The 24,595-nt window shown below is 41.2% G+C and overlaps 4 protein-coding genes across 4 annotated transcripts; 1 reads left to right on the top strand and 3 right to left on the bottom strand.

The window, feature by feature from the left end:
* The first annotated feature begins 10,367 nt into the window (after nt 1-10,367).
* On the top strand, nt 10,368-11,644 carry LOC140946868 (uncharacterized). The gene is made up of 2 exons (XM_073395971.1): nt 10,368-10,390; nt 10,915-11,644. The coding sequence occupies exons 1-2, from the start codon at nt 10,368-10,370 to the stop codon at nt 11,642-11,644; spliced, it is 753 nt and encodes a 250-aa protein (XP_073252072.1).
* Nucleotides 11,645-11,953: 309 nt separating this feature from the next.
* Nucleotides 11,954-13,503, bottom strand: LOC140946861 (uncharacterized). Its single transcript, XM_073395966.1, has 2 exons — nt 12,757-13,503; nt 11,954-12,409 (listed from the first exon to the last, which is right to left on the bottom strand). Exons 1-2 carry the CDS (start codon nt 13,418-13,420, stop codon nt 11,997-11,999), a joined length of 1,077 nt encoding a protein of 358 aa, XP_073252067.1. The 5' UTR covers nt 13,421-13,503; the 3' UTR covers nt 11,954-11,996.
* Nucleotides 13,504-15,420: 1,917 nt separating this feature from the next.
* On the bottom strand, nt 15,421-16,209 carry LOC140945236 (uncharacterized). The gene has a single exon (XM_073394287.1). It carries the CDS (start codon nt 16,207-16,209, stop codon nt 15,421-15,423), a length of 789 nt encoding a protein of 262 aa, XP_073250388.1.
* Nucleotides 16,210-17,312: 1,103 nt separating this feature from the next.
* On the bottom strand, nt 17,313-17,867 carry LOC140945237 (uncharacterized). Its single transcript, XM_073394288.1, has one exon. The coding sequence runs from the start codon at nt 17,865-17,867 to the stop codon at nt 17,313-17,315; it is 555 nt and encodes a 184-aa protein (XP_073250389.1).
* Nucleotides 17,868-24,595: the final 6,728 nt, after the last annotated feature.

Consider the following 24,595-nt stretch of genomic DNA (forward strand, 5'->3'; position numbering starts at 1 on the left):
CCCTAAAGATGTAACATACACCTTTAAGTTAATGGAACTTATTTTACCTGTGCAGTTAACGCCGTTTCCGATATATCCTGGTTTGCATGTACAAATGTAAGAGCCTTTAGTGATGTTACAGAAAGCATTGGAGCTGCAGTTATGCGCTTGTATCTCACACTCGTTGATGTGTGCAAAATAGTAAAATAGAATGCATTGGTTTATTTAGAAGAATATAATTTTTACTGAATGATTCCTTCAATCGTCTGTTGAAAACTTTCCCAGAAAATCATTTTGGTAATTACAGTTTTCTTTGATTGCGTGCAACAATAAAGAAAGTGGCTAAGCCAGACGACACATCACTTCATGGGAAAACTAATGGTTTGTTCGTTATGTCCTTCCCTACCTACCCACAAAAGGGAAATGTTTCTTTTGTATATATCCTTTTTTAATCCCTGGATGAACGTAGATGTTCATACGTAGTCTGAAATGTCATTCGTCTCCACCCCATAATCCGCGGTGAGGGACAAGGGGGAGAGAGACGAGCCCCCGACGGATTAGCGGGATGGAGACGTGTGACATTTCAGACTAGGCCATACGCAGTTTTTTGGCAATGCAGGCTTATTAGACGCATAGAAAACATTAACGATATCGCCTTATTTTTACACTCCCTTAACTGAGATTCTAGTAGCGTGGATAACCAGGATCAGACGTCGACAACAGAGCTGCTTATTACTAACACTGTGGACCGACACAATCGCCTAACATATAAAGACTAAAGCACGCAGTTTGAATCGTCGTTAATGAATAACTAAGTAAGGACTATCCCCAGATGAACAATAAACCAGTCTGCGAGCAGGTTCACTTGTGCGAGTTTCGAGTTGTTTTGGCGGTGGAGCTAACAACGCTAGCTGGCACGAAGAAAGGGATGGGGAAAAGAGAGCCTGCAGACCAGTTTCTTTTTCTTAATTTCACCCCTTAAGAGGTGTAAAGATCTTATCCAATAGGGAAAAATAGGCCCGTAGCCAGGATTTTAGGTGAGGGAGGGGGGGGGGGGGGTTGATAACGAGGCCAAAGTGGACCAAAGTACCGAAGGCTTACCGAAATGTATTTTTAATTGTCTGATCCGTTTATTTAGGAAAGTAGCAATATAGGAGAAATTGTAACGGCAAAGTACACGGTAAGAACTGAATATTACATTTGTCGAATACAACTGTTTGAATTAAGTTATAAAGGAGTAATTTTACGATGTAAAATGATGCATCAAAATACTGCGGAACTAATCCCTCAGAATAGTCCCGAGCTCCAGCCTCCGTGGGTGTTTGGTGGCAAACGAATGCGAATGTTCGTGTACTCATTCTATTTTTTTAACCTAGGTCTTATTCTAGGGGCGGTGCCTCGCATGGGACGTTAGTCCCGTTGCACCTACCCCTTTTGGGTTTTTGCTTCTTTTTTTTTTTCTCTCTAAAGGTTTACCGGTAATCTTTTATATAGAGAGAAAACCGTTTACATAAAAACCCATAAAATGGCCATAAATCGGCCCGTGGACCACACAGGAGAGACGTAACACACATTTTAAGTAAGGTAAGCTGTTTTTTATTGAAATCCTATCATTTCGTAGGTTACAGAAACGATAAGTTTTTTTTTTTCCCATACAAATCCTTATATTTTGAATATTACGCAACAATGCCGATGCTCATATTTCGAGCTTGGGCTACCGGTGGTTTAACCGACTACACTCCTTAAACTTGGATATTGAGTATCAAAATGCGGATTTTTAGGGCCTGTGGAAGGGGGGCGAGGGGGGGGGGGGGGGTTCGAACAAAAATGACAGAAAGTTGCACGAGGAGATTTTTGCGGCAGATAGCAAAATATAGTATTTGTAAAAAAGCAAAAAAGCCGTCATAAAAACCGCGAATCCGAATATGCAAATTTTTTTTTAAGGTTTAATCGCCCTTTCTTTTATCACTGGATTCGCCAGCTTCCGCCCCCAAACTCGCCCAAGTGAGTCTGTTCGTATGCCAACGATAAAAAAGCGGCCTATCACGTGCTATGATGTTGGAACTATTTTATAGAACCTCTAAGGATGTAACATACAGCTTAGTTAATAGAACTCAAAAAAAATTGTTGCATAGAAATGCTTTCCTATCGGGTTATTCAGTGCTATCAGCTGAGGGCTTTCGCTCAGTTATTTTACCTGTGCAGTTAACGCCGTTTCCGATAAATCCTGGTTTGCATGTACAATTGTAAGAGCCTTTAGTGTTGTTACAGAAAGCATTGGAGTCGTCGCAGTGATGCTTTCCTGTCTCACACTCGTTGATGTCTGCAAAATAGTAAATAGAATGCATTGATCTATTTAGAAGAACATAATTTTTACTAAATGTTTTTTTAATAGTCTGTGGAAAAACTAAGGGTTTGTTCGTTATGTCCTTCCCTACCTGCCAAAAAAGGAAAATGTGTTTTCTCTATATACCTCCTTTATTAATCCCCGAATGCTCGTAAATGTCCACACGCAGTCTGAAATGTTATTCGTCTCCACCCCATAACCCGCGGTGAAGGGCGCGGGGGAGAGAGACACGCCCCCCACGGATTAGCGGGATGGAGACGTGTGACATTTCAGACTAGTGCATACGCAGTTTTTTTGGCAATGCAGGCTTATTAGGCCCATACAAAACATTAACAAGATCGCTTTATTTTTACACTCCCTGAACTGAGATTCCAGAATTTAGGTTCCAGTAGCGTGGGTAACCACGATCAGACATCGACAACAGAGCTGCTTATTAGTACCACCGCGGCCCGCATGGATGCTGGAAAACCCACCAACCACAAATTAGGCTTGTAATGCTAATCACTAGCAACTACGGAGTAACTATTGGTCCACCCATACTCGACATAATCGCCTAACTTATGAAGACTAGAAGCACGCACTTTGAATCGTCGTTAATGAATAACTAAGTAAGGACTATCCCCAGATGAACGATAAACCAGTCTGCGAGCAGGTTCACTTGTGCGAGTTTCGAGTTGTTTTAGCGGTGGAGCCACCAGCGCTTGCTGGCAGGAAGAAAGGGATGGGGAAAAGCGAGCCTGCAGACGAGATAAGAGTCTTTTTTAATTTCGCCCATCAAGAGGTGTCAAGGTCTTATCCAATAGGGACAAAGCAAAATGTAAACAAAAATGACAGAAAGTTGCACGGGGAGATTTTTGCGGCAGATAGCAAGATATAGTCTTTGTAAAAAAGCAAAAAAACCGTCACAAAAACCGCGAATCCGAATATGCAAATATTTTTTTAACGTTTAATCGCCCTTTTCTTATCAGCGGATTCGCCAGCTTCCCCTCACGGCTGCACCGCCGCCTTAACCCCCCAAACTCGCCCAAGTGAGTCTGTTCGTATGCCAACGATAAACAAGCGGCCTATCACGTGCTATGATGTTGGAACTATTTTATAGAACCTCTAAAGATGTAATATACAACTAAGTTAATAGAACTCAAAAAAATTTGTTGAATAGAAATGCTTTCATATCGGGTTATTCAGAGCTCTCAGCTGACGGGTTTTCGTTTCCTTATTCTACCTGTGCAGTTAACGCCGTTTCCGGTAAATTCTGGTTTGCATGTACAATTGTAAGAGCCTTTAGTGTTGTTACAGAAAGCACTGGAGTCACAGTGATGCTTTCCCGTCTCACACTCGTTGATGTCTGCGAAATAGTAAATAGAATGCAGTGATCTATTTAGAAGAACAAAATTATTACTGAAAGGTTTTTTTCAATCGTCTGCGGAAAAACTAAGGGTTTGTTCGTTATGTCCGTCCCTACTTACCCAAAGAGGAAAATGTGTTTTCTCAATGTGTACCTCCTTTATTAATCCCCGGATGAACGTAAATGTCCATACGCAGTCTGTTGGCAACAATAGAAATGACCATTTCGGGTACTTTTTAGGTGCCCGCGTCCGCTTAATAGAGGTGTCCACTTAATAAAGGTTCCATTTTAAAAAAAGAAGGGAAATAAATTAAAGACGAAACTAAAGATGTAACATACACCTTAATGGATCTCGAAAATATTTATTGAATAGAAATGCTTTCCTATCAGGTTATTAAGTGCTATCAGCTGAGGGTTTTCGCTTCCTTATTTTACCTGTGCAGTTAACGCCGTTTCCGGTATATCCTGGTTTGCATGCACAATTGTAAGAGCCTTTAGTGTTGTTACAGACAGCATTGGAGCTGCAGTTATGCGTTTGTATCTCACACTCGTTGATGTCTGCAAAATAGTAAAATAGAATGCATTGGTTATTTGGAAGAATATAATTTTTACTGAATGATTCCTTCAATCGTCTGTTATAATCTTTCCCAGAAAATCATTTTCATGATTACAGTTTTCTTTGATTGCGTGCTACAATAAGGACAGTGGCTAAGCCAAACGACACACCATTTCATGGGAAGACTGATGGTTTGTTCGTTATGTCCTTCCCTACCTACCCACAAAAGGGAAATGTTTCTTTTGTATATATCCTTTTTTAATCCCTGGATGAACGTAAATGTTCATACGTAGTCTGAAATGTCATTTGTCTCCACCCCATAACCCGCGGTGAAGGGCGCGGGGGAGAGAGACGCGTCCCCCACGGATTAGCGGGATGGAGACGTGTGACATTTCAAACTAGGCCATGCGCAGTTTCTTGGTAATGCAGGCTTTATTAGGCGCATAAAAAATATTTACGATATCGCCTTATTTTTATACGCCCTGAACTGAGATTCCAGTAGCGTGGATAACCAGGATCAGACATCGACAACAGTACTGCTTTTTAGTACCACTGCAGACCGCATGGATGCTGGTAAACCCACCAACCACAAATGAGGCTCGTAATGCTGATCACTAGCAACTACGGAGTAACTATTAGTCCACCCATACTCGACATAATCGCCTAACATATGAAGACTAGAAGCACGCAGCTTAAAACGTCGTTAATGATAACTAAGTAAGGACTATCCCCAGATGAACGATAAACCAGTCTGTTTTGGCGATGGAGCCACCAGCGCTAGCTGGCAGGAAGTAAGGGATTGGGAAAAGCGAGCCTGCAGACCAGTTTTTTTTGCTTAATTTCACCTCGTAAGGGGTGTCAAGATCTTACCCAATAGGGACAAAGCAAAATGTGAACAAAAATGACAGAAAGTTGCACGAGGAGATTTTTGCGGCAGATAGCAAAATAGAGTCTTTGTAAAAAAAGGAAAAAAACCGTGACAAAAACCGCGAATCCAGCCAATGATAGTTGCCGAGTATGCAAATATTTTTTTAACGTTTAATCGCCATATTCTTATCACCGGATTCGCCAGCTTCCGCTGACAGCTGCACCGCCGCCTCATCATATAACCCCAAACTCGCCCAAGTGAGCCTGTTCGTATGCCAACGATAAACAAGCGGCCTATCACATACTATCATGTTGGAACTATTTTATAGAACCTCTAAAGATGTAACATACATCTTAGTTAATGGAACTCAAAAAAATTTGTTGAATAGAAATGCTTTCATATAAGGTTATTCAGAGCTCTCAGCTGACGGGTTTTCGTTTCCTTATTTTACCTGTGCAGTTAACACCGTTTCCGGTAAATTCTGGTTTGCATGTACAATTGTAAGAGCCTTTAGTGTTGTTACAGAAAGCATTGGAGTCGCAGTGATGCTCTCCTGTCTCACACTCGTTTACGTCTGCAAAATAGTAAATAGAATGCATTGATTAATTTCGAAGAACATAATTTCTACTGAATGATTTTTTCAATCGTTTTTGGAAAAACTAAGGGTTTGTTCGTTATGTCCTTCTTTACCTGCCCACAAAAGGAAAATGTGTTTTCTCTGTATACCTCATTTATTAATTCCCGGGTTAACGTAAATGTCCATACGCTGTCTGAATTGTCATTCGTCTCCACACCATAACCAGTGAAGGGCGCGGAGGAGAGAGACGCGCCCCCCACGGATTAGGGGGTGGAGACGGGTGACATTTCAGAGTAGGCCATACGTAGTTTTCCTGGTAACGCTGGCTTGTTAGGCGCATACAAAAAAAAAAATACGATATCCTCTTATTTTCACACTTCCCGAATTGCGATTCCAGAAGCGTGGGTAACCACTATCAGATATCTACTACACAAATGCAGATTAGTACCACTGCGGACTGCATGGTTGGTGGAAAACCCACCAACCATAAATTAGACTCTTAATGCTATTCTCTAGCAACTACGGGAGAACTACTAGCCCACCTACACTAGTTGTCGTCAAGGATGCGAATACTTAAACTGAATACGAGGCGCTTTTCCTCCGGTGGGCTTTCTCGCTGTTTGCTTGGTTCGGGCCATGACTGTGAAACTGATGTTCAGAAGATTAAAGGCTCTATGTGAAAGCTTGGCAATTTTTATGGCCGCGATTTATCAGGAGGCTGTCGCAAGCCGATTGGATATTTAAGAATTTATGTATTTCTGATTGGTTCGGCTTCGGAGACACCCTGCTTTGATTTGCATGCCTTACAATAGACCGTGGGGCGAAAGAAAATTATAATATTCTTTTGTTGTCCTTTTACTAACAACAAATCTATGTAAATACAAGAAATAATGTTTCCCGAGAGGTCAGATTGAAGGGTATAGATTGAAAAGTAATTTCTGTTCTGCAGTGATTTAACATAGCGCGAGACCTGTCCCTTTTTAAACCTTGACGATAATTCAGACAACCGAGAATGTCCGGTCGCGGCAAAGGAGGTAAAGGCTTGGGCAAAGGTGGTGCTAAGCGTCATCGTAAGATTCTACGCGATAATATCCAAGGAATTACCAAGCCAGCGATCCGTCGTCTCGCTCGCCGTAGGGGTGTAAAGCGAATTTCTGGACTGATCTACGAGGAGACACGCGGTGTTCTGAAAGTTTTCCTTGAGAACGTTATCCGCGATGCCGTGACCTACACCGAGCACGCCAAGCGTAAGACCGTTACAGCCATGGACGTAGTATACGCTCTGAAACGACAAGGACGTACTCTGTACGGTTTTGGGGGTTAGAATACACTGTGATCCCTGATCAACACTTAAACCAACGGCTCTTTTAGGAGCCAACAAATGTATGAAAAGCTCTGACCAAATACGTGATAAGAGAATTTGTTTTCATTACGATCATTGCCGAAGGTTTATACACGTATGAACAAGACAACATACACCTGAAATCGATTCAGCGCTTTATTTCCTGGGTGCGTCCACGCGAGTTTTTTGTTTTTTTGTGACTTTACAGCAGCGCAGTCGTTACTTATACAGGGAAATTATTTTTCCCGTCTAGATTAGCCTCATGGCTCTTTGCGGGGCATACAATACTGTAAAGCTTTTGTCTTTAGTTAGTGAATAAACTGTTGTTGTAACTGTTTGTATGTAAGCAAAGAGAAAAGAAGAAAAAAAAGAAACAAATAAACGATTGCTGGTTGACAACACGCACCGAACCCAACAGTTTCCGCAGGATCTCCTTCCCAGCGCGATGACCACTACACCACGCCAGAGAATCAACTGACGTAGTTCGTAAAACATTGTTACTTAAAAGTGTTACAGGCATGAACAGGTCATTTCGGTACTGCACTTGAGAACAAGAGAACGGTTTACCAGGCTGCAAATATATATTTTCCGGGATGTAAGGGTTTTAATACTTCAAATCAGTTAAGCGGGAGGGATTCTTAATATATAGATTTAGCCAGGGCTAAAAGCGAAGCTCCCGTTAATAAATTCATAATTTAAATCAAACAATAAACTTGTAATCCACAGATCAGGGCACATTCATTTGACGTTTGAGACAAAGGCTAAGTGATTTTAGAGAAAAATAATTTGACAGTCCAAGAGTGAAACAGCTTTTACATCGAGTTATTAAATAGTCTTATTTGTACACCCAAAAATAGCAATCATGTTCGATCACAGTAGATTAGGCCTGGAAAACAAATAGACCTACCTATTCGTGTATTGTATATGCATTAGCTGTTGCATCATAATGTGGCATTCACCACTCTCTCCAACATTGCTCCGTTTGAGAGACTATGGATAATTGGACAACCCCGAAATATAATTTTAAGAAACACACGCGCCACCATAGTCCTTGGTGGCAGCCAATTTACACGTTGCATTCCTCTGTCTAAAAGAGAGGCCAAAATAAAAAATCAGGCCGGATTTTTTGTGTTCGACAAGTTTAGTTTACTAGTAAATCTTGGCGACGAATCTGGTGGTGTGTAAACCAGCCTTTTAAACATACTTTTTCTCATCACGTCTCAGGTAAACAGTACTACTGAGGCCCTTGTTTTTATCATACAGACCTCGGACAGAATTTGTTCTTTTTTGCCCTATTTAAACCTATAATTCTGCAGTTTTTCACAATTTTGCTAGAGAATTTGCCCTCATTCAATATCCACGACGATCAAAGCACGCGCTTCCTTTGCACAACAAATTACGGCATTGAATTATAAAACGTTTTCATGAAGAGAATTCTATAATGCCAGGACTTTCAGTTAGAAAAATCTGGTCCTATGTGATATGCAGGGTAATATGGGCTTTTAATGAAAACGATAAAAAAATTCCCAAAATCACTTTTTGGCCAGCCGGACCACAGGGAGCCCAGAATCACAACAGCATACTGGAAGCCAAATTATAAGGATTTGTATGGAAATTTATCTTAAGATCGATAAAACGGTTAAAATGTACAAAAACAGCTATTAAAGTATACATACGTCATAAAAAGTTGTGTCTTTGTTGTTTTCTTACTGTTTCCTGCCCTATAAACGCCATTTTAGCAAGTTTTAATGTTTTGGTTTCTCAACTATTAAGAAAAACACAAGGGAATAGTTGAATTACAGAGCAATCTTGATAGCAGCTGTATTTCATTTTGTACACCAACTAGAAAAAGCCAGTTTAAAACATCACAAGATAACACAAAACTCCGTAAGCTCCAGCTATCAGTAAGCAAGTTTCCAGACGCTACATAAATTTTCCGCATGAACTCACCTGTCAAATTTTGACCAATCAGAACATAAAAATTGGACGTAGAGCGTGATCAACGCGTGACAGTGAGAAAAGTCAAAAGTGATTGCCTTCCCCGCATGTAAATGTAAGAGCCGGTTGAATTTTCGCGTCCGAGGTCAGTTCGAAATCAACATTTTAAAAAAGCGGCTCATGAACTCGACTTATTTCATATGCTTTTTAAAAAAAATTGAACTTGAGCCTCCGATAATTGAAAAGTAGCAACCTGTCAGCGGATACGTTAAAAAAACACTCGAACTCAGTGGGTCGATACCTGAGCCCGCGATAGGGTCAGGCGATACTGGTCAGCAGAAAAACTATTTTGACAGCTGTCAATTAATCAAAACATGGATGTACAATATCAGGTTGCAGGCTCCCAAACTAGCTAGAAAGTGTGAGATTAAACATTGGTATACCTCTGGTGCGGACGGACGGAAGGTCGGGTGGTCGGTGTACGGTCATGTGATTGCCGAATTTTCTAAGATGGATCGATTTTCTAAGCTATGGGACTTCGAATTGAGCCCGTGATCAAATAAAATATCAGCGCAAAACTTTAAACACTAAGTGACCTCAATAGAAAGACAAATGAGCCCGCAATACACTCAGGTGATGATGGTCAGCGTATACTCTAGTTTGACAGCTGTCAATTAAGAATGGCGAATATTCGAATTAACAGACTACGAGTGTGAGCATCTTGAATCGGTAAGTGTGACATATTATATCAGCTTATATGTAGGGGCAAAACGACTGGTCTTTCACCTGAGCCCGCGAGATAGTCATGTGATAATTGTCAGCGGATGCCTAATTTTGACAGCTGTCAATCTAATCGTACTCATACGGATAGCTTACATAACTAAGAGGCTAGTCAAGTTGTGCAAGATCTATTGTGACATTTGACATCGGCTTACATGAAGCGTGTGTACGAGTGGGCGGGCGGGCGGGCGGGCGTACGCTACGTCATAACCAAATTTTCTCAGATGGATAGTTTACAAAATTTTCTTACCCATGGTGCTCCGCTCTGCGCGCGCTTCGCGTGCGCGAGGAGCTCCGCTACTATTCAATATTAGGGACTTTAAGATACAACGACGCGGACGTGACGAAAGCGCACCGGAAGTAAAAATACCCAAAATGACTACCACTGCGCATGATGGTGACGTAAACAAGCCGCGTCCTTGCTCAAGACGAACGCGCTGAAGACCATTTTGACGTTGTTGACAAACTGTAAGTATTTCAACCTATTTTGACTTATTTAAGACAGTGAATTGGCACTTTTTGTTTGTATATCGAAAGCTTAATTATCCCGGCTATATTCCTCATGTTTTTTTTTTGTTGTTTCCTTTCAGGCTCAGTTGACTCTCGAAAAGTAAACAAAAGAAACATCAGTTGCCATGGCCTCGAATTCCAAACCGCAGTGAGTAGATTTTTGCATTCTTCGTTCAGTGAATTACGGCTAAAGAAACAAAACGATTTGTTTTATAAAAGCAATGTTGTTCCCGATTATTTCCTTCTTGTCGAAGATTTTCCCATCCTGGTTAAATTTATTCACAGATCTTGGTTACTCGCACTACGCTTCATTTTGCGGGAATTTAATTCACGCACTATTTCCCGCAGAAGTTGTGTGAGATTTTAAAGAAAAGACAACAAAACAAATTAACAGTAACATGTAAACGACTATGTTTGCCAAATAAGTGCCTCTGACAGGAAAATGTTTGCTTTATTAAGCAGTTCCTACACTGAGAGTAGCGGGTTTATAACTTTACACACACTTGGCTTGGCCAGCCGACGTCCAAGACTTTGCGGCTGTAAACGATAGATTCAAATTATTTTCTAGAAGTGATTTCCGCATATAGTACAACATTCAAGGTTTGCTTTAATTTTCTTGTAGCTGTGCACGTATATTAAAAAAATGTATATGTCGCTTATTTTTGTCGGCAGGATTATGAACTGGACGGAGGAACATGATGTGGTTTTTTGCCGAGAAATAATCTTTGTAAACCCATTCAGTGCAAAGAAGAAATCCGTTCAGCGAAGTGCCTTGTGGCAAAGAGTGGCGGATACCCTAAACAGCATTAAAGATCCTGTTTTTTTTGTGGATAAACGCTCAGTTCGAGACCATATCGGGGTTTTGGTGCAAAGATTTAAAAGAAAAGAGGCCAAGGAATTGAAGGAAAGTGGTATAAGCCCTACGAAAACTGAATTAGATGAAGCTATAGAACAAATTATTGCCATGGAAGAGTCTGCCGATGAGCAGCACGACCTGGAAGACGGCGAAAAGAGGGACAAGGTGGAAGGAGACAGGCTGAAAGCAGAAGAGATGCGCAGAACTGCTATGGAGACATTAGGGAAAACACAGAAGAGAAAGTCCGAGGAGGGGCAGAGCAAAGCCAAAAAAAGCAGAAGAAGTGGTAGTGAAACGGTAGAGTTTCTTAAACTAAAGGCGGAGCAAGACATGGATATTAAGAAGCAAGAATTGGATTTGAGAAAACAGGAGCAAGAGAAGATGGCTATAGCCCAAAATCAGCAAACTTATATGTTCAACCAAATGTTAAAACAACAACAGGAACAGCATAAACAAATGCATGACATGCAATCCTTACTAATGCAGCAGCAGCAGCTGCAAACCACAGCAATGATGAAGATTATTGAAACACTAGTTCCGAAATAAACAAACTCGGTTTTTTTTTAAATTCCTCGAGGTGCTTCAGGTCTCGGTTTACTTTGTTGTTATATAAACTTGAACTAAGTTGCCTGGACTTCAATCCGGCGAAAGACAATCAGAACTGTAACCGTGTTAGATGTTTATTGACTGGAGTTTGGACTTGATTTCGACGTGTTTAGAAGGTTAAAAATTTACATTTTTCATGACTGGATTTAAATTGATGCTGACAGCCATAATAAAGCCAAGTCATTCGTTGTGTTTAATTTTATTTGACATTGATTTACTTTTCTTGGTATCTTCCCATATAAACGTAGAACAGTTTTTAGGTCTTATGTTGGGTGGTTACAAAACAGCATGATTAGGAAAAGTAATGCTCTAGAGAAGGTGGATCTAGGTCAAAAAACTGGGATGTTGAATTACCGTACAAGCATGTCAAAACATTTTGAAGGATTGCACAGACAATGTACATTTTGCCTACTTGGCTTAGCCCTATCTTTAAATTCCGTTTGAAATCAAGAAATTTGAAATAATTTAAAATATCAGAAAAAAGCCATTCAACGGAACAGCGAACTGCACTCATGGAACTGTTGTAAGCTTGCTGTTGGGGAGTCAGTACTCGCTGCCGGAAAGGTCCCTGGAGATGCATTCGAAGGGGATATGCTGGATCCCCGTATATACACATCGGTTGGCCAGTTGTTGAGACAGCATGCGCCCGGAGACTGTTGTAAAGGCCAGACTCTGCCAACATTGCTGCGTCATGCCTCCTACCTTCTGTTTAGACAAGATAAGAAACTTAAGTTAATAAAAAGAAAGCAGTGTTGATATGCTATCCATGCAGTTTACTTCTTTACTGACAGAGAGTGGTAAGAGAAAATGGGCCGGTGGGGGGTGAGGGTGAGGGTGGTCAATGGAAAAGCCCGTGAAATTCGAATTTGCTTTCTCACAATTGTTTTAACCCTTCTTCTTATAATAAGCATAGTAATTGGGAGGAGACTTAAGGAAGAGTAAGTAATGAAAGCAATTTTAGATCTTCCTGTAGTAGGTTTGTTTGTAGGGTAACTGAAGTGGAGGCTTGCAAGCTAAAATATTATTTTTAGTTTGTTAGCAGTGTGGCTTACCTACTGGACCATACAAGTGTGCAATTAACCCATTTGGTAGGACCAAGGACTGAAACTTTAATCCATGTACGCGTTTGTGACCGTTGTAGAGTAGTCGCTGGTTTTCCCCAGGTCGAGTAATTGGGCGCACGGTTCCATCTACGAAACCAAAGCAATTGCTTAGTGGCGCACCTTTGTTGAAAACAACTTCCGCATACTTTTCCAGCTTCAGTGGATTTAAAATGGTTTGGTTCCACTGCGTGATTCTGTGGCTATGATGCGCATAAATCCAGTCTGTTACGGTGTTGCTTATCATACAAAGTTCTGGAACCGGTCGTCCAAAAATAGGTATCATGTCGGAGTATCGACAAGGAAAGGCATATCGCTTTAAAAGCATACAAAGCCCTTCTGTTCCTTCGCAAACCGTTCCCTGGTCGCATACGAAGAATTGTGGAATTTGAAGAACATCTTCTACCAGAGGAATGTGGTGCTTTTCAACCCTGAAGTTCGCCCTACACTCAGCTTCACTTTGGCTCTCCAGATTGAACGGCGGGTAGTTGTCGTAAGGGAAATCTAAGTTGCTTGAACTGTTTTCTTCGAAAAGTAAAGAAAATTCCTCATCCGTAATGATACCACAGGCATAGCTAGCAAGCAAAACTTCTCGGGTTTCTTTAAAAGTCGCCATTTGCACTAAAAACACTAATATAATTAGTATCTGTTACTTCGGAGAGAAAAACAAATTCGCTACTTTTCTTTTCTATCAATAAGTGGCCGCGTCGCTGAATCCCGCCATCTTAACTTATTTTTCCCGCCACAAACACGGCGTCCTCGACACAGGCCCCACGCGGCTACGGCGTCTTTGATGACGTCCGCGTTCTTGTATCTTAAAGTCCCTATTGATGTTTAGGGTAGTTTTCATTACCCGGGTACCTGATAACCAGTTTCTTGACTAAGGTGCATGTACTGACCACTTCGAGTAAAAAGTATTTATCTTATCTGATCTGATCTGATCTGATCTTATGGAGTGGCTTTTGTTTACTCTTTTAAGGCGTCTCTAAGCCGCGGTTCAAGTAACCTTCTGCTCAACAAAAACGAAATCAGTTTCGGCAAAGGAGAAATAAATACTGTGCTATAGGTGACGGTGACCTAAGGTCAACATAGTAGAGGTGATATTGGTGATGACTTTACTTTATTTGGTGGCTCCTAAAGGAGCCGGTAGTTGAATAAGCGGGCGAGTTTTACTTGCCACTGAATTTCTTGTTGGCTGTTTTTTTAACCGAGGCTTTGCTTTCTTTCGCTTTCTTAGGCAACGGCTTCTTTGTAGCAGTCTTCTTTGGCACGAGAGGTGTCTTCTTCTTGCTGCTGGAAACTTTCTTACCCGGCGATTTCTTGGTTTTCTCGGCTGGTTTGCGGGCGGTCTTTTCTTTCACGGCGACCATCTTTATTTTTGGTTTGTTGGCTGGATCGGCGGTTTTGGTCTTCTTCGCCGGGTCTTTGGCTGCCTTTGCTTTCTGTACTTCTTTGTTGACCTTGAAAGAACCTGAAGCTCCGGACCCTTTGGTGTTGATAAATTGACCACTCTCCACGTCTCTCTTAAGAGCCATTTTAATAAAATGACTTGCTTTGTCTCCCACTTTGAAATGGTTCTTAACGTACTTGTCGACAGCCTGACTTGAGGAACCATTACGATCTTTCAGGGCGTGAAGGGCTTGTATGATCATTTCTGCATACTTAGGGTGTTCGGCCGGCTGTTTGGAAGCTTTCTTCTGGGTGCTTTTGGCAGACATGTCTCGTTATAGTCTCCACAGCGATAGCTAATGTTGGTTACTTGCGCAACTCTTTTCTTAAGTTGTTATAGCGGACCGCAGAGGGATCAGTTACTACTGATCGCGATAGATCTGTTACCTCTAAGACGTTTGCTAAGTTCTTTGAAAATGAGATGGATTGTAAACGTCAACTTAGGAAGACAGGCAGAGAGATTAACTGAACGAATAAGTAGATGTTGGGCGCAATCACTAACTTTTTGGTAAGCTTAGAGGTACTAGTACTCTACTGTGTCCTGTGCAGCGCTTGTGTTGTGTGTATTATCGCGAAAAACCTGTAACGACGTAGAGTATGAGAATTATGTCTGTCTCATTTCACTAGTAACTAATAAAGAAATAGGTAGAGACAAGGTAAGAAGTAGTTTATTGGCCATTAACTTTTATTGTCAGGTGGTGGCTCCTAAAGGAGCCGTTTGTAATGTGAGATTGTCAGAACCGAGCTGAGCTGTTATGCACGTTCGCCCCGGATCCTACGAGCCAACTGGATATCTTTAGGCATGATGGTGACACGTTTAGCGTGAATGGCGCAAAGGTTGGTGTCCTCGAAAAGACCGACCAGGTAGGCTTCGCTAGCCTCTTGAAGAGCCAGCACGGCTGAGCTTTGAAAGCGCAAGTCGGTCTTGAAATCCTGAGCGATTTCTCGAACAAGACGCTGAAACGGTAACTTGCGAATCAGCAACTCGGTGGACTTCTGATAACGACGGATCTCTCTGAGGGCCACTGTTCCTGGCCTGTAACGGTGCGGTTTTTTCACGCCACCAGTAGCAGGAGCGCTCTTTCGAGCTGCCTTAGTTTTTTCAAGTCCCCGTTCCTTTTTACTGAGTAGCCAAAATTAAGCCTCCTTTCAAGCCAAGCACTGTAGCTAGTTTCCAGTTCTCTGCGGAAACTCCGCGACACTCCCAAGCCAGGAAAAAGTTCCTATTTCGGAAGAAAGGAGTTTTTGCATCTGTTCTCTTGCTCTAATTGCTGTTGCTCGAGTGGGACGGAAAGTGTTCGAGGTAATTTCCTCAGTTTTCTTTAACTGTTCTCCATCCTGCGTCATTTTAATTTCTCGACCACTATCACATTCTAATGGGTAGAGCAGATTTAGGGATCTGTTGGGCACTTTCTTGGTTGGAAGAAGAACTTTGGCTGCCCGGATCTTTCCGTCATTGCTTGACATCAGCTCACCAATTTTTGCCATTTTCCATACCACACGTTGCAAATCTTCCTTTAAAAGCACTATACTGCCTGCCTTAGGCTCTTCTGCTGCTTGAATTCGAGGACCCTTTACATGTGTTTGGCGTCTTTCTCGGAGGTTAAGTAAGTAATCATCTTTCCAGATTTTCCAAAGTGAATTCAGGTGCTGCTGACCTTTACCCCAAATCTCTACTAATTTATCAGTTGAGCTCTTCTTTCCATAGTCTGGATCATGAGGGCCATGGATCTCGATTACCGGAATCCCTGACTTGGGATTGAGACATAAGAAGTCCGCTGGAGTAAGAGAAAATCCAAAACCGAAGTCCTCACAGACGTAAACAAGTGGACGAGAACTAATAACAGCCTCTGCTAGAAAGGTTTCAAGCTTCTTCTCGGTCAGGCAGATTTTGCCAATTGATTTCTTGAGAGCTCCCTTAACAGTGCCAACTAGTCTCTCATAAAAACCACCCATCCAATGGGCCAGCTCCACTATAAAGTTCCATTCAATTATCTAGTTGGCAGTGTAACTTTGCACCTCGTGGTGTGAAATTGTTTCCTTCCAGGCTTTATCAATGGCAGTTTTCGCGAGCTTAAATTGTGGGGCATTATCTAGTATAAACTGTGTAGGTTTTCCTCTTCTTGCTATAAATCGTCAGAGTGCAAGCAGGAACTGCTCAGCAGTCATATCCCTTACCAGTTCCAAATGGATGGCTCTGACAGTGACGCAGGTAAAGAGACATACCCAAACCTTTTCTTTTGAACTTTCAGCTTGAATATGAATAGGGCCAAAATAATCTAAACCAGTATAGGTAAATGGAGCAGATTGTGCTACTTTCTTCCTGGGCTATGGAAACATTGATGGAAGTTTGAAGGGTCCACCTTAAAATCTCTTACAGATATCACAGTCATGAATTGCTTTCTTTCCTTCAGCTCTTCCCTGAGAATCCAATATTCATTTCTGAGTTGAGCTAAAGTATGAAAAACACCGGAATGAAGCAGCTTCTGGTGGTATTCCTTAATGAGTAGTGAAGTGAAGTGGCTCCTTTTGGGAAGAAGTATTGGATATACTGCATCAGGAGGTAGTTCAGCATGAATCATTCTTCCATGGCAATGAATTCGAAGTAGTCCATCTTCATGAAGTTGAATGCCTAGTTGATTTTTTAATCCTTCTTGCTCACAGTTCCATTTGTGCTGTTAAATGCTTTGGGGAAGTAAGTCTTCTGGATGAACTTGATCCATAGAGTTTTTGCTTCCTTGATTTCGATAGCTTTTAGCTCTCCAGTTTGGGTTTTCTGTTTTCTAGCTTTCTGAACAAATCTTAATAGCCACGCTGTAATTCGAAGAAGCCGAAGAAGGTAAGAATATTTCTTTTCATCCATTCTGAAGAGGCTGACAAAGGATGCTGACTTATCTTTGCATTCAGCCTTCCCTTCATTGATGTTTTCTCTAACCAAGTTGGAGGTTTCATAGAAGGTTTTCGGGCCCTTTGTTTCACTTTCAATCTTCTCCAAAATTCTTTAGTAATCATTGGGATATCCCAAGTTGGCCATGTTTTCTCATTGTCCTGAAGCCATTTCAATCCAAGCCACGAACACCGATAAGCACTGCTAGAAGCTCCAGTCTAGGTGTTCCTAATTTCTGTATGGGAGCTACTCTTGCTTTGGAGAAGAGCAAAACAACACCAGCATCAGAGCTCACAGAGGCATAAGCCTTGGTTGAGGCATCACAAAAGCACAGCAACTGACAGTTGGAGTTTCCGATGAATCGAGGAATAGTTACCATGGAGATACATTCCATTTCTTTCTGTAAATTCATCCATTTATGAAGCACCTCTTCATCCAGTTTCTCATCCCATTCTTTCTTTGAGGCCCATAGGTCTTGAAGGAAGAGTTTTCCTTGAAGAGTTGCAGGAGTAAAGAATCCCGGTGGGTCAAAAACTGTAGCGATGGATTTAAGCACTTCTCTTTTCGAGGAACATTCTGTTGGTTTTGAACCTTTGACTATCAGGTGATCTTTAATAGTGTTCCAGAGTATTCCAAGTACTTTCGTTATGGTTTCCTTTTCTCTATCCTGCTCAGGAATTGACTTCAGAAATTCTCTCGAGTTCGACCCCCATTCTCTCAGGTTCATGGATGATTCTTGAAATACTTCTTTTGATTCTGAATAAAACTCTAGCTCTTACTTCTTTACTTTAATTGACTCCAGTCAAAAGATTGTCCACATACATGTGTTTCATAATCTTCTCTGCAGTAGGAGTTCCAACTTGTTCTAAGTAATGGAGAATGGTGGCACCAAGCAGAAAAAGACTTGAGATAACTCCAAATGGGACCCTCGTAAAGTGATATATTTGCAGATTGTCCTTGGACAGTGGCTTAGTGGGATCTTTAAGCCACAGGAACGTAGTGACATCTCGATCTGCAGGTTGGAGACCTACTTGCAGAAAGGCTTTTTCAATATCTGCCGTCAGTGCTACTTTGTAAATCCTTAATCGTTGTAAAAGCCCACAAAGATCTTTTTGTTTTTCGATCGGGGGTGATGACAGCATGGTGGGGAACGTAGTGCTTTTACATCCTTCTTCAGTTCTATCATTCACTTCCTCAATGATTCCTTATAGCTGTTCCAGTAAATCTTTATAAGATTTGTGGTTTCCTTCCAACTTGAGGAGCAATTGATTGGCTTTGTTCTCACTTTCATCCAGAGTAACATCGTGTTGGAGGAAGGTTTGAGTTTGTTTAATTCGATCCTTCAGTCGCTTCTTCGTCAGACCTAAACGCTGACGAACGTGACATCCGCTCATGTTCCACGTTTACAACCTCGATAACCTCGGTATCCTCGTTCTGCTACCACATGTCGCCAAGGATGCGAATACTTATAAACTTTTGAAATAAAATTTTGTTAACACTACAAGAAATTAAACGAAACTAAGTCAATGTTTGCTTCAACCGCGTCTTTTCAAGTCCCCGTTTATTTTTACTGAGTAGCCAAGCCCCCTTTCAAGGCAGGCCCTCTAGCTAGTTTCCAGTTCTCTGCGGAAACTTTGCGACACTAGTACTGGACACAGTTGCCTAATGAAGACCAGAAGTCCGCACTTTGAAATGTCGTGAATGAATAACTTAGTAACGACTATCGCGAGATAAACGCTAAACTAGTCTGCGAAAAGGCTCACTCAAAGGAGTTTGGGGTTGTTTTGGCGGTGGAGCCACCAGCGCTAGCTGGCAAGAAGAATGGGAGTAGGAAAAGCGAGCCTGCAGACGAACTAAGTTTCGTTTTTGATTTCGCCCCTTAAGAGGTTTCAAGTACTATCCAATAGGAACAAAGAAACATGTGAACAAAAATGACAGAAAGATGCACGAGGAGATTTTTGCGGCAGATAGCAAAATATAGTCAAGGAAAAAAGGGAAAAAAGCGGCGACAAAACCCTCTAATCCAGCAAATGATGGTTGTCGAATATGCAAATATTTTTTGTGACGTTAAGTATGGAATTGGACAATCGCTCTATTTCTTATTGCCGGTTTCGACGGCTCCAGCTGACGGTACCACCGCATTAATACACCCCAAACTCGGACAAGTGAGCCTGTTCACAAGCGGCCTATCAGATTCTTTCATATTTTAACTATTTTAAAGAACCCCTAAAGATGTAACATAAACCTTAATGAAACTCGAAAACATTTGTTGAATAGAACCGGTTTAATGTCAGGTCATTGCTATCATTTGACGGTTTTCGTTCCCTTATCTTACCTGTGCAGTTAACGCCGTTTCCGTTATATCCTGGTTTGCAAGTACAAATGTAAGAGCCTTTAGTGTTGTTACAGAAAGCATTGGAGTCGCAGTGATGCTTTCCTGTCTCACACTCGTTGATGTCTGCAAAATAGTAAATAGAATACATTGACCTTTTTAGAAAGACTTTTCTACTGAACGATTACTTCAATCGTCTGTTGAAATCTTTCGTAGAAAATCATTTTGATGATAAATTACAGTTTTCTTTGATTGGGTGCGACAATAAGGAAGGTGGCTAAGCCAGAAGACACACCATTTTATGGAAAAACTGATGGTTTGTTCGTTATGTCTTTCACTACCTACCCAAAAAAAGGAAATGTGTTTCCTCTGTATACCTCCTTTATTAATCTCTGGATGAACGTAAAGAAATCTACCGGTTTCCCCCCTTTTGAGTCCGCCCCGTTCGAGTTCGACCCCGATTTCGATTTCTTCCTTTAAGTTTTATCGAAGCGATCCTTAATATGAAAACGCACAAATAATCAACGAATCCTTTACGCAGCATTCGAGTTCGAAGTCGCAGTAGCCTCAATTATGGTCAAATTGTTAACGATAAAACAACAGGGAACAACAAGGTGATACCATGCACTGCGTTCCTGCGAACTCAGCAAACCATTTCAAATAATGGCAATAAAAAGGTTATACTTGTCACTAACGTTTTCGTTCAATCGATGTTTTTATGATCAATCATTTACCTTGACAGGTATTACCGTCACCCGTAAAACCCTCTTTACAAGAACAAAGGTAGGAGCCAAGCGTGTTCTTGCAGTTTGCGTTGACGTCACAAACTGGTGGCGTCTTCAAGCACTCATCTTCATCTAATGATATAAATCAGACAGCATAAGGAAAATGTGAGTTATTTATTAATCAAGTACGCCATCGATCCGCAGAATACAAGGACGACTTTCTTTCGATATACTACTGACAGCATGTACATCGGCTCTTGAGTAATCTAACTGGTTTCGTTTTGGAACTACGTATCTCGCAAAACTTCGTGAAAACTCGGCCCGGTGTATTGCACTCAAGTTTAGCCCCGCCAGCTGGACATACTAATAAGGAGAATCGAGGGATCCAAGTGAGAGTGTGTTTGGTGTAGAAAGTTGTACGTAGTTCATACCTTCACGTTTCATGTAGAATCGCAGTTCATCCGTCACAAAATGATCAGGTTTCTCCTCCTTGGTATGGCTGTTAAGCTCACACACTTTGCCAGGAATGTAAAAATTGTAACTCGCACACCTGGGGTCTCTTTCACAAGTGTTCTGGCACTCAACAATGGCCCTCGCTGCAAACTCTCTGAAGGTGTGACCCTTGAGAGCTTTACCAGGTACTGATCTCTCTGAAGTTTTGCATTGCCCACCAGCAGCCTCACTTCCATGCATCTGGGATATAAGACAAATTGTGAAAAGTGCCAGGGACATCATACAGAGCTTGATTTGCGGGTTCTGAAACTTTAGAAAATTTTAGAATAAGCATTAACATCTGTTTCTTTAATTTTAGGAGTTCCTCGAGTTATGAATTCTCTCTTTCGCAGCAAGCTCAATCATGACAGATGTTCCACAGTGGTGCCCTTCAGAGAGGCACTCGACTACCCGGGGGTACTCCGGACCCTATAATGGATTAGGCTTCATGTATATGAAAGGGGAGGGATTTTACTAGTTGCAGTATGTAAAAAGGCCCAATTAAAGGGCTATGAGATTCATTTAATGTCTTTCACATGCCTGTGAAAAAGTCGAGAAATCGTTTTGGTTTTGTATGTTATTCATATTTTTAAGAAAGTGTATTTACAGCAATTAAAAACTATCTGGCAAAGTTCTAAACTAGGTATGTGAAAGGGGTGCCATTTCTGACAAAAGTGGTGTATAAAGGGGTAAGGGGAGCGACCTCGGGTCGTAGCCTCCGCATACAAGGTTCCTAGCCCGGTATCAACTATCTTTGTTGGGTATCTCCTTCCTCGCCCCTCCCCCCTTCCGGGAAGAGTATTGCTGTCCCTTAGAGAGGCACCAACTAGACGTGCGGTGACCACACAAAGTTCTATAAGTTTTCTCCCAGTATCAGCACGCATATGATGAATACTGTCCCGCCAGAGCTGAGTCTTTACGCCGGGCCATTTGCATAATCATCTTCTTTCGTCTACCAATTTCTGGACTTTATCTATTCATCCGCCAAGAGCTTTATCTTCATGAGGGTCATACATTCGCACTTGCGGTTCCTTTAGACGCCTAATTAAGTTTTTTTTTCAAACAAATTAAAAATAATATCGTATTTAAAATATATTTACAATTTACGATTAACTTCAAGAAGAAGCCTAATGCTCCTCACCAAGATTTCCTATTTCCACGGATTATTTCGGGAAGCTTTTTTTGTTATCATCGTGAACATGAAAGTGAAATACATGTTGACCTAAAAAGGCTAATTTATCACCAAAGGACAAAGCCTTCATAACTTATTCATGAAATGTTATCTCAGAGGAACTTTAAACACTACTTTTTTTTAGAAGACTTTGAATTGCAGTCGGCAATGTGAACTTCCAGCACACTCATCTCGATTTAATTTTAACTAATGAGCCCTATAGACGAATAATGTATTCTAGAGTTCTACTAAACAGTTATTGAATAACGCAGAGTAAGATGTGAAGAATTATGTTGATGAAAGAGGATATTATCCACCTCAGCAGGCAGCCTGCAAGACCTGCATAATTATTATTCTAATTCTTTCCTATTGAAAATTTGTCAAACCCACCTAAAGCCACAAATATGTAATAATTATGTAATGACGTTTAATCGCCCATTGCCAACCATGATGCAACGCGGTCGTTTGTTTCGTTTTTGAAATCGTGCTCGTGTGAATGGCGCACTATGACTGGTCAACACTTTTGCCAAGCTTTTTCGCAAACAGACAAAATAGTCATCTGTGGTCTCGTCCTCGTTGTTTTTTGTTATCAAATGGTTGCACAGTTCGCCTATAAAGTCATTAAATCAATTTTATTTTTCATGGAAGTGGATGAGTCCATTGACATTTCAGGTCACCTGAAAAACGTATACGCTGTACGGCTTAGGAGTGGAGATGCCTAGGTAATGTGACAAAGCTTAATTAAGTGTTCCGTGTATTCAGGTTTAAAACATGTGTTTTTGTGTGTTTTTTAATACACAAAAAGAAGCCATCCCGACAACAGAAAGCATTTGATATTCAGGCATACGAAAAGGTCAAAACATGACTTGTTCGGGAAACTTTTTGAGTATTAAAAGTCTTGAAAAAAACGCGTAACGATAAGTGAATGCACCGTAACAATTCATGAGGTAATGTTGACCAGCGCTTGAAAGAATTATTACCATTTTTTGATAGGTTCGTCGCGAACGGCACGGGTGAAATTGTTTTGGACCAGTATCGCACAGCACACGGTTCGAACGGATGAAGTTTTCGAATGGATAGTCACGAGCCGTTCGAACGGATAACATGAGCCGTTTTGGCTATCCGTTCGACAACGGCAAACCCATGTACAAAACACTATAAGAAAAATATGAAAGGATAAACAGGGAACGTATTTACAATAAGCAAATGAAAAATATGAACAGTATTGCTATTAAATAAGACGGTAACGAAAGCCTTTTACTACTATCAGAAATTTCGTGTAACACGAAATTCGGCAATTGTGTTCGCGGCGCGCAATGCATCAAGGTTGCCAATCAACCTTCAGAGCGGATCTACGTACTAATCAACCAGGTGTCTAATTGGAAAGAGTGAAAAATGATTTTTTTTCCTATAACGCATACTTTACAACACTTTTGTTTTACGTCTGCTTGGGGAAGTAGTATACACACTTTCTATCCAACGTTTTTTTTTTCTCGGTCCTAATGGAATCAGAAATAGAGAGCAAATACAGCAGAATTCATTTTCAGAGACTCATGTATTCAAAATTAAAGATTGCCGTATAAAGATATCTGTCATTTATCGCGCGACCTTAAGTCAGAGAAACGTTAGATGACCAAATTGATTTCAAAGAATATTTCACCATATACCCGGACCGGCTAGATCTCCTTAGAACACACAAAAAAGTCAGATATATCTAAGGGAGCTCATTCAAGAAAATCTGTCGTGGAAATACCATATCGCGAATAGGTAAAACATTTTGGCGTTATTGCTATGCTATATCAACTGCTATGCCACTCTCTATATACTTTACCACATATAAAGGACACCACCACATGATGACACCTACCCAGCCTTATTTATTTAAGCTAGTGCGTTAATAAAACACCTCTAGTCGGTCCTAAATCGATCGCGGATCCGATTTTTGGACATGGGCAACATTATACAGTAATCGATATTCAACCCCTCTTGTTCCTTTTGTTCGATGCCATAATGATGGATTCATCAGTTACCTCCCCTCATAAATTTTGTTCACTACCTCCCCCCCCCCCCCGACTTAGAGAGGCACCAACTAAACGTGTCCACACAAACTCTTATAAGTTTGCGTAAAACTTTTCTCGGAGTAATATTCTGCTCGAATATGAAAACTTGCCCAGAGCTGAGTCTTTACGAGGCCATTTGAGGCATAATCATCTTTTCCTGTACTGAACTTGTGGCGCACAAAATAGTTCGCTTAAATCATAAATCCTTCTTTTATTTAAAACACCATCCGCTCGTACATTTGCTCTCTGACCAATCTCAACGAAAGGTGATTTTGCACTACTCTCTTTTTCAGCTACTCCGATTTCAAATGTCAATCAAAAAAGGATAACACTAATACGATACTAAAAGAGTCAAATCCGGATTAAATGAGTGTCACGACATTTCCAGTCACGTCCCGGTCACGCTCCCCTAAAATTTGAGTGGAGTTTAATTTTTAAACCGTTCTTGTTCCCGTTAAGTAGCAAAGTTCAATCATCTGCCTCGTTCGCAATGACTTGACGAATCTTCTCTTTGGCTGTTTCAGCTGCTTGTCTTCTGATTCTGGCACGTTCAGGCGGTTGGCTTTGTGCAGTTGGCACTCCTGTGTCACTCGCTACTGCCTGTCTTATTTCCAATGGGCACACGAGGTTAAGCGGTCTGTTAATGCGGTGTCCCTTGTGAAGCAACGATAATCC

Source organism: Porites lutea, chromosome 8, assembly GCF_958299795.1.
Source record: "Porites lutea chromosome 8, jaPorLute2.1, whole genome shotgun sequence".
NCBI classification, from domain to species: Eukaryota; Metazoa; Cnidaria; class Anthozoa; order Scleractinia; family Poritidae; genus Porites; species Porites lutea.